Below are 14,041 nucleotides of genomic sequence, written 5' to 3'. Positions count from 1 at the left end.
GAAGAAAACCGTTGTGGATAAACCTTTTGGTAGATTAATGACCTTTGATTTACGAAGAGGCTTCGAGACATCAAAACGAACTTTTACACGGGCGAAATCCTTATTTTGAGGTTGATTAGGATCGAAAACAACTTCCAGGACCTGACCTACCAATTCTCCAAGAAGAGTAATTGCTTCCTTCGTGTAGTAGTTGATAGGAATGTTTCTAATTTGCACCCAAAGATGGACAAATTGAAGAGAATCCGGAGAGGGATTTTCCGACCATCTTTCTAGAGCCAGACCCCATTCATCATAAGATTGAAATCCTTTCTCCAAGACTTCAATCAAGTCATGTTCCTCTTTAAAGATGAACTGGAAGCGTTCCTTTGACAGAGCGACTCCCCGAACTCTTCCTATCTTCTGCCATTTCCTTGGCATATTAAAAATCAAACTAGACATACTTTGGCTCTTGGGATTCAGGATTCTACCGGTTAGACTCAAAACATTTTTCTCACCAGAGCTGAGTTGAGGAAGATCTGGCATGTCAAACGGTACATCTTCTTCCTCCAGAGACATAGCTTTCATAGCTTTATCCATCGCAGCCGATATACTGACTACCCTTTCGAGAACTGAGAGATTAGATCTGTATCTTTCAGAACTAGAACTCTTAAAGTAAGCGGCAGATTTTCAAACTAAAACCTCCACAAGAGTGAAGTAGGAAAACTTTGAGGAGAAGAGAGGAAAAATCGAGAGAACTGACTCGATTCGTTCTTGAAGGGAATAAGAACAAACCCTAGTTGGCAAAGGATTTTATCCAAATAGATCGAAAACCAGATGAAAACGGTGAGTTTCACACTTAGGAAAAGAGTTTTTCCAGACAATACTCTATTTCCGATAGCTTGAAATACTCTATTAGAAAAAGAGGTTACTAAGCCCATAAGAGGGAATTCTTAAGCGTTGTTATTATAATAATTATGATTTGATGATTTATTTTAATTTAGTCTATAATCGCCAATTTTTTATTTATTAAAACTACATTTACCTGGTAAATTTGAGGCTATATGAAGCTAATAGTCACGCAGCTTCCAGTCGCTCTGTGTATCAAACATACACAGGAAATCGTAGCAGATTGTAGCATTTGCGCACAAATTGTGTAGTCTCTAATTTGTAGCACTTTGCGACATTTAGTGACGATGAGTAAATTTGCTACGACCAAATAGTTATTAACTTTTTTTTGTCGCATATCTGTAACAAATCTCTTTTTGCTATACTCATCATGATACCTACGGAATTATTCGTAACTATATGACAAGTTTTTACTAGTGTATATGCCTGATGAACTCTTAAGTAATTTCGTTCGCTGCTTTATTTATAGAGTCATTTAATTTATCTTTTAATTGTCCATTCAATTGATGCGTTTAAGTGGTTTAGCTGCGATTAGAGTTGCTGAGCTGAGAAGTGGTCTGGCTTCAATTTTTTTTTTTTCTATTTTCATCTGTAAATCAAACATAGTGAGTTGATTGGCATTATAAGCATTTCAATCTTATAGTGGAAGCTGCATGCAAGAATACATACATGCAGAGATGTATTCAATGGTGGGAAACATTTGACCGTGTGCCAAAACAGACAACAAATGTTTCAACGGAGCATCATATTATTTACCTCAATGTTGAAGTAGGTTCATTCCATACCACTATACTATGCCACGTTAATGACCATCACCAGTGTAAAAAGGTAATCTATTTTACTGATGGCTGTCTGTCACAACTGCACCTCTATCCACTAACATGGGTCCGCCACTGGATAAGTTGGCAATTTTTTAGTTGTTGTTTTCTGTTGAGTAAAAATATTTCTTTCTTTTTAGCTATATGAATACTAGAGTTTGCCGTATGGAGAATCGACACAAAAAGATTTATGAGTCTTTTTGAAAGACAACAATATATCGTGGATGAAATTTGGTAAACACTGCTCTCAATCGTGAACACCCAAAACAAAGAATAACCCCATCAAATTCCAAATGTAAGAAAGTAAGGGTGAATGGTAGGGTAAGTCAATGAACACAGTAAATCACGTTTAAATTCAGCTCATCCACTAGTAGAAAATCTTTTTTTTAGGAGAGAAATATTTTTTGAAAAAGAAAACAAATTTGCTCAAGAAAAAAGAAAATGAAACAAGAAAAGTAAAAAACACAACATATTTGCTGAACAACACGACATTTTTTTTAAAGTTCAGAAGGTGTTATGGCTCGGTTTAATTTGTGAATGATAACATAACGTGCATTTTACAAACTTAAATGAATTTAGAAGCAAAATAAAATGCTAACATGTCGACATGTAAAAAAAAAGCTATCAGGTTAAAGGACTAGGAGGTGAGTAAGGTAAAAGTAAAATAGACTGATCATAAACTAAAGACAATGCGAAGTTACTAGTTGATTGTGTGATATTAGTGAGAGCCTATCAAATTGCCTGCATCAGCTAAGTGCCATATCTATTCCGACTTCGAAAGGTCAGCTTACGTCTCACCGCAAACTCTTCAAAAAATATTCAATAAATTAAAGTGGAATCCTAATAAATATTTAGACCTACATAATTAATTATTGTTAATTGATCGATGCTCAAATGTTTTTGTGGACCTATTTGCATGCGATTGTTCGTCTTTTAGGACATCAGGAAACAGGAAGACCGTATGACGTACTTCACGGTCCGCACAACACACACCACTTGTTTCCACTTTTAATCTCTAGTCTCTTCTTTTTTGTTTTGTTTTGTTAGGTCAATTAACTGCTCGCGAGATCTCAATGCTTTCAATCAACTATTTTTAATTTGTTAGTATTCTCTTAATGGTATTTTATTAAACAACAATCTTTTTTTACCCACAAGAATTAGCATATACAAATCTCTCTACATGACTTTTCAATTTGGATGTGACTCTATTCAATATTAAAATTTGCATGCTCATAGAGGAGAAATTGTCAGTGATTTTTTAACGAGAATGAAAGTTAATAATAATGAAATAATTTTCGTTAAAGATTTAAATATTTTAAAGGTTAACTATAATCCTATTTTATTGTTTAATTAGAAATGAGAACACCTAAAATAACTTCGCATTTCCTATGTTTATTATAACACAAAACTGAAAATTTGCGGTCTAATTATGCTTTTAAAATAAACAAAAAACACAAGCTTTTGTCGCGTTTTTTAAATATTTGTTTTATATGCTTCTATGCTTCCGTGGTGCTTCTCTGTGTTTCCAAAAGATGTCGATATCGTTTCTAGATCTAAAACAAAAATCGCACTTCCAACCAAATTTAAAATTTACATGCAACTAGGTTACAGGTAAAGGTAAAAATAAGTATAGTTTAATTACTATTGGGCGATTGTGGATATGGTAGGAGACGTACGTTTTAACGGATTACTTTTGAAATCTTTGAAGAAGAGTAATCTGATCTGAAAAATGTCTTTTCAGCTTTGGTAAAGATTGAACCCCCAATTTACAAAAAACTAAATAAAAAATAAGAAGATAAAAAAAAACTAAAGATGCCTTTGTAAATAATATATATATATAAGAAAAAACATACACGTAAACATTAGAAATTAAGTTTTAATCTAAAGCTATAACTTTCTTTTGCAATTTGACTAGAAACACACCTAACTGGACTACACCAAACGAAGCAATTAGACCAGTTGTGCGAAACAAACTAAACAAAACTTCCTAAACGGACAACAGCTTACCTAAATATATTGTAGTTGTTCATCTAAATGAGAAACGAGGAGACACTTTTTTATAGTACTAGTTTAAAATGGGACAGAAAGAGTTTGAGACGTAAAAAGCATCATGCTTTTAAAGCAGTTTGACCTACTAGTTAAAAATGTTAAATCGATGCCCCCATGTATATCTAAAAATCTGTTCATGCTTTGCTCTGCAGGCAACTTGTGACAAAGAAAAAGTTATGTTATCGTTTAATAGAAAAATTTATTCAAATGTTCTCTTTTTTTTAATCCATGAAAGTGGCTGGTTTTATGGTTTCACTGTTTACATGAGTTTGTGGCATTGATTTGGAGAACAATATTGTAACTTTGTCTTTTATAAATAGAGATATTTAATATATATTGTAATTTTGATGTTGTGCAGACTTAATGAGGATTAGCCAATTGTAGATCTTTTCTCTTTCTTGATTATCCAACGCTTACTATTTACCACAGCACAGAGCCGGTCGGCCCTAAGCACAAGCTGGTGAAACATGTGTTTGTGTGTCTCGAATGAATATATTTTATCAGTTTTAAAATAAAAGGAAATTTTCATTAGTCTTTAGTGGTAACGGGTTACAGAAATGCTTCATGATATGTTTGGTAAGTAGAAATATTTATGTAGATAAGTTACTCCAGTAGTGTGCCTCTACAAAAATACTCACTGCTCACGCATTGCTCTCTCATCGGCCTTATCCATAGATGCCATAGGCCTAAGCCCACAGACTTCTTTGACCAACATGAAGTCGGGAGCCCAATTGATACTTAAAAGTCAAAACTAAAACCAAGTTTAACAGATTACTGAATACATTTAACTCTTTTACCAGTGTAAATAATATGAGGGTAATTTGCTAGAGATAAGTTTAATTATGGATCATTGGATCTAGGCATCTAGCTACATAAAGAATAGTGTCAATTTTTTTTAATTTTTTTTTTACCTACTATAATTGGTCAATGCAAAAACCAGAAATAAACACTTTCTGATGCAATGACAAGAAAATAAAAGGGCTATTATTTTTCTAAAATTACAATGTTCATTTTTAAAAAAAATAAGCATTAGAAATATTTTGGTAAAGCTGGCGTTTTTCTTCTGCTTCTGGTACAATAAACCTAAAATCACTACTTTCAAAAAAATGTTACTAGTTGTTTCTGTTTACAACAAATGAATTACTGCTTCATCCTACAATTTATGGTAAGAATGAAACTCTTAATGACTTAGTAAATGGCAGCTCTATGAATACAATATATTTTTACATATATTTTTTACATATATTTTTAAAAAACTCTTAAGTGAATTACTGCTTAAGAGTAAAATTTATATACTCTCAAAAATTTTAAAAATATAAGTAATATTTTTACATATATATATATTTTTTGTTGGTTAATTAGAGAGAGGTGAGAGTATATAAATTTTGAACCAATTTATGTTAAATCTAGTAGTATCATCTTTTTATAAATTGATTGAGCTTAGCTTACACTTGTTGACGTCCTAACACTAATAATTCTTCTTTAATTTCTTTTTCTTTTTGAAAAGGATTTTTTTGTTTTTGTTTTTGGAGATAATAATTTGGATATATCTCAGGATATCCAACTTTTACAAAAGAAGTGTAAAATCTCTCTCACACAAAAGGAAACGAGAATCTTTCACGTGAGAATGCAGCTTTTTCGTTTGCTTCATTTTCATGCCTAAAAGTCCTCTTGTGATTATATCATGTACATCAATAATTCGTTCTTTATCGGTTTTTTCTTCTGCAAATACAAAATAGCCACTGTACAGTTCAGATTTCTGTTTTTTACAACCGAATAGTACTTGCATAATTGTTTAGCAAATTATACAACGGTGAGAAATTTTATTTACATTTCATATATTTTTGAAAATGTGGAAACTCGTTATATAAAATATCTACCGACAAACACAAAAAGATAAAAAAGTGAAAGAACAAGACACTGCGTTAGCCTGCATGCCTCGAATAAAACAATGTAGTCTTTCTCTAATATCGATTCCAAAGGCAAATATCATGCTTTTCAAAATGGTTTATTCTTCAACCAAATTATTTAAAATGTTAACATTCTATTGTGAAAAGTTTTAAGTGTTTAACAGTGAACCAAACTAAAACGAGGAATAAAGAGAAAGCAATTTCAACATAAATAATACTCCTACCGTTTCAAAATATAGGATGTTTTAACTAAAACACGCAGATTAAAAAATTTTTACTTTTAACAAGTTCAACCAATCATCAACCAATTAGAAACAATACTATATAATATAAAATATTAAAATAATCTAAAAGTTGCATAAAAATTTGAAAGCATCCAACTTTTCTAAAACATCTTATATTTTAAAACGGAGGGAGTACATAATTTCATAGTTGGGACTACATATCTGAACCGGGAAACCGCAAACTAAACCAATCAGAACCAAAGTAATAAAACCAAACGAAGGCAAGATAGATCGGTACAATATCACAAAGTAGAGACACATAACTAGTGGCAGAAGATGACTTTGAGCTCTCTAGGAGAAGAACAGTCATGCATAAGCGAAGGACTATCATGAGCAAATGTGAAAGTCGAAGGACACGCATGTTTGAAGAACAACGAATGGCTCGAAGCCTTACACGTGTTAGGACTATTGTAATGGCCTTGACAACACAGCTCGTCTGAATGGAAAGCCTCACACCCACTCTTACAAGCCACCACGTGTCCAGCGTGCGACCGGACCTGAAGATGACCCGGACACGTTTTCAGAAGATCTTCACGACAGCCAACGACGGGACAGACACCATGGCCTTCGTGGGGAGTCACAGTCATCGGAACGTTGTAGCCGTCGACGAGAGAGACGCCGTAAGAGGAGAAGTCTTTGTGTCCACCGTGGTGGAGGTCGAACTGAGCGAGAGAAGCTGGTGTTGCACCGCCGAGACCGTTGCATTCGAGGCGGTTTCCGCAGTCTCCGGTGACGCAGGAGAACTTGCCGTTGTAGTGGGCGCAACCGGTTCTAGCCCAGATGCGACCGGACCAGTGTGTAGTTGGGGCGGAGAAGGAACGGTGAGTGAAGGTTGGGAGAGCGAAGCCACCTTTCTCTAGGACGGGGTGGCCGGCGTTGGGCTGAATAGCTGGCCAGACGGTGAAGGGACAGTTGTTGACGACGGTGAGGAAGAGACGGCCGCTGTCTGCGGCGGAGGAGAAGGAGATGAGGAGGAGGAAAGAGGCGGCGAGAGGAAGAGAGGTTTTAGCCATTGTGTTTTTGCTTTTGGTACTCTTTTTGTGTGAAAGATGTGACAATGCGACGTGTGTGTATATATAAGCTTAATAGTTCTTTGATATGCATGATGTTTTGTGGTATTTGGAATGACTAAAGTACCCTTTTGATGTCTGTGGTAGATAGGCAATGATTTTAGCATGTGGGTTTAAGGAGATGGAGGGTTTAATGTCAGTTTATAAAGTTATGAATATTGGATTCTATGAGTCAAAAAGTTTCAAACCTCTTTGAAGTACATAGTGATGGCATATTCGCAATCGGTTCGTGACTGTAATGAAGCCTTTAATTTGTTTTCCTTCGTTGGAAGATTAATCCTAAGGTCTTTATTTGGTAAATATCACTATATTGGATGGTTGGAAAATGACATTTATAAAAATATGCTTAGCTGGTTCCAACAAGTTTGCTTTTTACTATGTAGACACCAAAGGTAATTTTTATATCAACGTTCACAAATCACAACTTCTCATATATCATGTTTACAAGTTATTTATTATGAGTGAACATAATTACGCTTACAGTGTACTCATGTCATTTGCTATATTAATCATTATTGTGTGTAGTGTCATCTATAAAGGTGTTATTTTTAAAAAACCTTGTTCTATTAAGGTCTATGAAGTTCTATAAATTTGTAAACATTTTGACGCTTTATGACTCATGGCCGTAACAACATGACAAGTTTCTCTAGATATTAGTGTGATAAGGCTAGACTGACATGTTATATTCGTTCAGATTAGTATATAAGGGTTCTTTGACAACCACATGAAGACGACAAATGACAAGAACAACAAAATAAGAGTGTTTTTGTCTCCTTAGGCAACTTCGAGAATTTGGAAACCGTGCTACCCTTTCTTGGACCTAATTTGGAAACCGTGCTACCCTTTCTTGGACCTCATTAGCCCAATCCCTAATGTTACTTCTCTCTATATTTATCTAATCCATGCCCAATCCAAAGAGGCAACTGTATCTTTGGCAGGATGTAATTGTTGTTTTATTATACATTGGGAATTGTATGCTGTGTTTATTAAATAAAATACAGTAGAACTTCTATAAATTAATACTCTTTAAATTAATACTCGCTATAAATTAATAATTTTTTTCAGTCCCGAGTTAGCCTAATGTAAAAAATGACACAATTCGATAAAATAATAAGATAATACTTTTTTTGAAATCGTATGTAAAAATATAATCTCATCAATATCATAAATTAATAATGATATAAAATAAATATATATATATATATATATATATCTAAGAAAATTTAGTGAAATATGGCTCTATTGTTATTTGCCTATTCTTGAATTTGCATTCTTGTTGGAGCTCTTCTATAATCTTTCTCATTGCATCAAAAAAATTTTGTGTTGTTTTCTCAAATTGTATCCAAAAATTGTAAAGCGTCTTACACGCGATAGTTGCTTCTTTACGTGTAATTGGTTATAAAGATACCGTAATATCTTCTTTGATTTCATCATAAGAATAGTAACAACATTTTCTTCTAAACTATGAACTTTTAAACATTTATCATTTTCACTTTGATAATCTAGTAAACTATTGACATCAATCATATTACGATAGCCAAAATTATAAATTAAAAAATATAAAAGTGTAAATTATAATAAAAATATCTTATTTTTAATCGAAAATATTCAAAACTATAAAAATGAAAATCTCTTCATAAATTAATAAAATATTAATTTATCGATAAATTAAAACCTCTATAAATTAATAAAATATCGTGGTCCCGACCTTATTAATTTATAGAGGTTTTACTGTAACACTAACTAGTAACTACAACTTGAATTTCATTTCCCAAGTAGTTTAAACGAAGCATAGATTACTAAAGTAACTAATCGTTATTCGTTACACAGATTCAAAAGTTTACCGTGTTTTGAAGATGATTTAGGAGTTCTGTAAAAATTGTATAAAATGTAACATCTATGAAAATTCACAAACGATATGGTACGAGTTTACAACAAAGGGCTAACAAAATTTGAAGTGGACATGTTGAATGTCATAGTAATACACACATTTACGTTAATACATTTTGTAAAAAAAGAGAATCACAGAAATACAATCAATTTACTTTTGATCAACTACTACTGCACGTAACTTTAGAATGATCTTTTTATGCCCTAACTTTTAGATATTGCCGGACTTTGTGTGTGCAAAAGATCAGACTAAAGTACAACATTTAAATCTCTCTGACTCTCTCTTTCTTTTTCCCTTGCTTGCTAGCAATTTTGTTTGTTTTTGGTTCTATACAGTGCGTTTCCTTTTCGATCTTTTGCTTCTTCGTTGGACAACGTCAGGAAGCGGCTTGCTTGTTGTGCTCGAAGCTAACGCTCCTTCACGAGCCTCTTCTTCCTCATCATCCGATCCTTCTTCTGATTCAGATTGATTATCTACCAATTCAACTGTATCTTTCGCGACTGCCTTGTTCTTCTTGCTGCGCTTCTCTTGCTCCTTTAATTGTCTAAATCTGTTGTAGTCCACAATACATTTGTCGGTAAATTGACAAACTTGTCAGCAAAACATTTGATATGGGAGATAGAAATTCTCCAGTAGAAACAGGATCTACTTACCTTTCGCCAGCATCGTCAGGCTGAGCAATAGATCTCTTTGCCCGTCCCGCACTTATTATCTTGCTTGCGTTTTCATCCATATTGGGCTTTGCACCACCTAGTTTACGCAGATATACTTGTTGGGCAGTGCTAAGTACATTATTTGTGAACCTAAAACCACAGAATGGCTAAACATAATCAGCAGCAGCAGTAGTGACAAGTATAAAAAAAGACATATATACACATATAAATCATAGTGTTGCCACATAATATAGTCACACTAGATAGTTCCTTAATCCAACAACAAGCTTTTTATTTGTGGAATTTTTAACCCATCTTATATACATTTTGAGGATGTGATATCAATCTAAGATAAAATGGGTAGATGAGAGTTTCAAGGTGAGAGAAACCAACCAATAGATAGATAATCCTGATGGGACAGACAATGCAAAGTAACCGATCATGAGAGGAAGAAACTTGAAAACAAGAAGCGTATTCTTCTGGGCTGGATCATCTGTCTGACAAAAGAAATGATATATGGCTTCAGAACAAGCATATCAAAGTGTTTTAGTTATATGAAAGAGAAAAAAGAAGCTCGTGTTAATTCTCACTTGAGGAGGCTTCATAATCTCCATTGACACATACTGGGAGGCAATAAGGAGAACAGGTAGAACAAGATAAGCTGCAGTGTCGTACCATCCCAATGGTGGATGCCCGTCCTGCACCAGCGAACAATATCAGACACCAATATGATAAAAGGTTGATCGCACAGAGAAGATTCAGTTGCATGAAACATAGAGTTTAGTAATAAGATAAGTATCACATGAGAAAATAGAGTTTTTTCCTTCCATTACCACAAACGGAAAAAGCCACGATACGCCGGATCCACTCTGTCGAGCAGCTATACTTGTTGGTCCACCCAAAGACGGAATCCAAAAGAAACCTTCTGTAAAAAGCCCCTGAAAGAAAAACAAAATTCAAGCACAAATTGAATTTAAATTACCAACTAAATTATTTGGTCTCTAGTTGTTTAAAAAGAGACATAAGGTATATAGTACCTCGTTAGCGACGTTGGAGAGAGCTTGGTATAAACCAATCCAAACTGGTATGGTTGCTAGAGTTGGTAAGCAACCTAACACCAAAACAACAAGAATCAGCACAATTGAGGAAGCAAAAACTGGGATACAAAACTCATAACTTCTAGAGAAGTACCTGCCAATGGATTAACACCAGCTTGTTTATACAATCGTGACGTCTCTAGCTGTATTCTCTCCTACATATCCCAAAAAAAAAAAAACAGAACAAACAGTCAGATTCAAACATCAACAAGTAGTAACTCAGATTCTAGCCAAAGAAAGAACTTCACCTGATTGCCTGCGTAACGTTGTTGAATCGCTTTAATCTTTGGTTGAAGATTTTGCATCGCTAGTGTTGATTCAACCTTAAGCCAAAGATTCCAAAACCCATCAAACAGTGCTCTCAAATTCTCATTCAATATGTCAAAACTGAATCAAAAGAGCTGCAAAGTTCTACTATACTCTTACTCACTCACTCACCTGTTGCTTTGTCAAAGGATACGTCGCAGCTTTGACGATAAGCGTAAGCAAGATAATCGCAAATCCATAAGCGTAAGGCACATGAACTGCTGTGAGTCCATCCTTCAAAATCTAACAATTCCAAAAACACAAACACTTAAAGCTACCAAAAAAGACAATTCCAGAGAGATCGGAATTGAGCAATCTTAAAAACTCACCTTAAGCACCAATTCCATACCATCGGAGATAAAACCAAACCAACCACCACTCTTCTGCACGGCGGTGGGATCAGTAGATACGACGGAATCAGCACCAACCACGGCGGCGTCGGCAATTGTATAGAGAAAAGACTCCGCTCTGGTGAGAATCGCTCCGATGTCTACAGATGAATCCAATCCATGGAGAGGAGGAATCTCGTTTAAGCTGAATCGTACGGTAGTTGAAGTAGTGAAGAGCTTATTATTACTACTCCGGTATGGTAGAAATTGAACGCTTCCTCCTCCGGCGTTGCTCCCGCCNATAAGCGTAAGCAAGATAATCGCAAATCCATAAGCGTAAGGCACATGAACTGCTGTGAGTCCATCCTTCAAAATCTAACAATTCCAAAAACACAAACACTTAAAGCTACCAAAAAAGACAATTCCAGAGAGATCGGAATTGAGCAATCTTAAAAACTCACCTTAAGCACCAATTCCATACCATCGGAGATAAAACCAAACCAACCACCACTCTTCTGCACGGCGGTGGGATCAGTAGATACGACGGAATCAGCACCAACCACGGCGGCGTCGGCAATTGTATAGAGAAAAGACTCAGCTCTGGTGAGAATCGCTCCGATGTCTACAGACGAATCCAATCCATGGAGAGGAGGAATCTCGTTTAAGCTGAATCGTACGGTAGTTGAAGTAGTGAGGAGCTTATTATTACTACTCCGGTATGGTAGAAATTGAACGCTTCCTCCTCCGGCGTTACTTCCACCGTAGCGAAAAGATGATGACGGTTTAATCAACGGCGAACCGAAGAACGAAGACGGAGACGAGACTAGAACTCTCGCCATTGGAGGAGGTGGCTTGAGAGAGACGAGGATGAGAGGAGAAGAAGATAGAGAGATTTTTATTTATTTTTATTTTAGTTTTACGAATCATCTTTTTTAAAATAAAATTGGAACGACGAAGAAGCGCGTGAGTGTCTTTTCATATGGTGGAGATTTTCTCCAATAATAGGAGTACACGTGGCAATGTTTCCAACGTGGAATATATCGGTGCTTCCTATAATTTGGGCTTATTAGGCCCATTATCTAATACCCATTGAGTTCGGTTTTTGGTGTCTAAACTTAAACCTATTTTGCATATAAGAAATGGTTCGATTCCATAACAAAAGTAAAAAATTTCGTCTGGAGCCTCTATAATGTCCAGAAACAGCTATGTATGTTCAATAGATTATTATATAAACTATACATATCTTGATGGTAAACTATACATTTATCTTTGTATGAATACGAGCCAGTGTAGTAGAATGCCTCAACAACAAGAAGATACAAATATAGATGTATAGTTTATACACACACCCATCGGGCTTCAAATCTCGTATACAAACAAATTCGCAATGCACGATTGTTACTTGTAACATTTGTCGGGTATTGATCTATAAGAAAACATAATAATTTTAAAGAAGTGCAATTATTCTTTGATTGACTGATGTAATTATTTGATTTAATAAGAAAATATTTAAACCTATTAATAGTACTGTTCATTCAATTTTCAACGTTGTGCCTATTCAAATTAAAAGATTTGAACAAGTTTAAACTCGAATGCTTTGTGAACGTATGGCAAGCTTTATCACAAAAATTATAAATAGTGAAGAAAAAGCTGCGTCGTACTCTCTTTCAATTAGTTGACATCGAATCTGATTCCCACACCACCCACCTTTCTTACTTTTATTTCTTGTCATTATCAATTTCTTTGCCACGTGTGTTATTTTATTCAGTTTTATAAATATAATAAGCAATGGAACTAATCTGAAACATTTCTTGAGATCCTCCTTATTACCCTATAAAGATTATCCTGATGTGCCCGGACCTTGAACCTCCTCATGAGAGAAGCCATAGTTAATCCCTCAAGAAAATTGTATCGAACACTATAACTTGATCGAGATGTCTACAAATACAATGAGCTAAGCCTAAGTAATGGTGGTTTCTAATGTAAGATAGTCATAAACCATGCTAAGTCCTAAGGGTATGTTGAAAGAACAAATAATATAGATGCCTGATGCTTCCGTGTTTTGAGGGAATAATCGAATGTGACCGCAAATGGGACTAAATAAAATCTTAACGAAAATGCTCTCTATAGCTAGCTAGTGTTGTATAGATAGACTTGTGTGCTGTGCTAAGGATATATGGTGATGAACTTTGACATCTATGTTTTCTAGCCTATTCAATGTCGTGATTTAGCTGCTAGCATAATTCTCCGAACCACTACCTCAAAGTTGGTATTAGGAATTCCTAAGGAGTAAAACGAACAAGGTTTTAAATCATGTTCATAAGGTATTCGTTAATGTAAAGTGTGATACAACTTGTATGGTGATTGAAGAAGAAGCTTTAAGAAGCTAAGACTGAATCTTAAAGACAAGCAAGAGAAGAAGAAATTGCAGAAGCAAACAAGAACCAAAGGTGGCTTTGTTCAAGTGTTGGAAAGCTTCTCAAAGAAACAGAGGGTTACATATTGTGTTAGCTCAGTGTCACGTGCAGTCACACGTGAGGTGTGCTTTAGGTCATTACACGGAGCTTCATGTCTGTTTCACGGTGAGAGTATAAAACAGGAGCAGCCACGCCATTGGGTTCTTGGTCCAGTCCGTTTCTTCTGCGGCTATGCTAAGGGTTTAGAGAGTGAGAGATCTAGAGAGAGTACAGGAGATAGATGTGTTCTCGGTTTCTAGGTTTTCTCTGAAACTCTCTTCTCTTCTTCTCTT

General features: G+C 35.0%; 2 protein-coding genes across 3 annotated transcripts; both read right to left on the bottom strand.

Moving 5' to 3' along the window:
• LOC104750017 (osmotin-like protein) lies at positions 6,044 to 7,009 on the bottom strand. Its single transcript, XM_010471747.2, has one exon. The coding sequence runs from the start codon at positions 6,957 to 6,959 to the stop codon at positions 6,210 to 6,212; it is 750 nt and encodes a 249-aa protein (XP_010470049.1). The 5' UTR covers positions 6,960 to 7,009; the 3' UTR covers positions 6,044 to 6,209.
• Positions 8,917 to 12,213, bottom strand: LOC104750016 (inner membrane protein ALBINO3, chloroplastic). Of its 2 annotated transcripts, XM_019238545.1 has the most exons (11): positions 12,048 to 12,211; positions 11,293 to 11,592; positions 11,096 to 11,206; positions 10,906 to 10,980; positions 10,752 to 10,812; positions 10,598 to 10,671; positions 10,394 to 10,498; positions 10,151 to 10,258; positions 9,954 to 10,057; positions 9,561 to 9,710; positions 8,917 to 9,457 (listed from the first exon to the last, which is right to left on the bottom strand). In XM_019238545.1, the coding sequence occupies exons 1-11, from the start codon at positions 12,129 to 12,131 to the stop codon at positions 9,235 to 9,237; spliced, it is 1,395 nt and encodes a 464-aa protein (XP_019094090.1). In that variant the 5' UTR covers positions 12,132 to 12,211; the 3' UTR covers positions 8,917 to 9,234. The 2 variants fall into 2 exon arrangements, with proteins under 2 accessions (XP_019094090.1, XP_010470048.1); XM_010471746.2 differs by lacking the exon at positions 11,293 to 11,592 and having other exon boundaries at positions 11,754 to 12,213.

The sequence above is a fragment of the Camelina sativa genome, chromosome 16 (assembly GCF_000633955.1).
Source record: "Camelina sativa cultivar DH55 chromosome 16, Cs, whole genome shotgun sequence".
Classification (NCBI taxonomy): Eukaryota; Viridiplantae; Streptophyta; class Magnoliopsida; order Brassicales; family Brassicaceae; genus Camelina; species Camelina sativa.
Note: the sequence above shows the minus strand (reverse complement) of the source record. Positions and strands in the feature narration are given on the sequence as shown.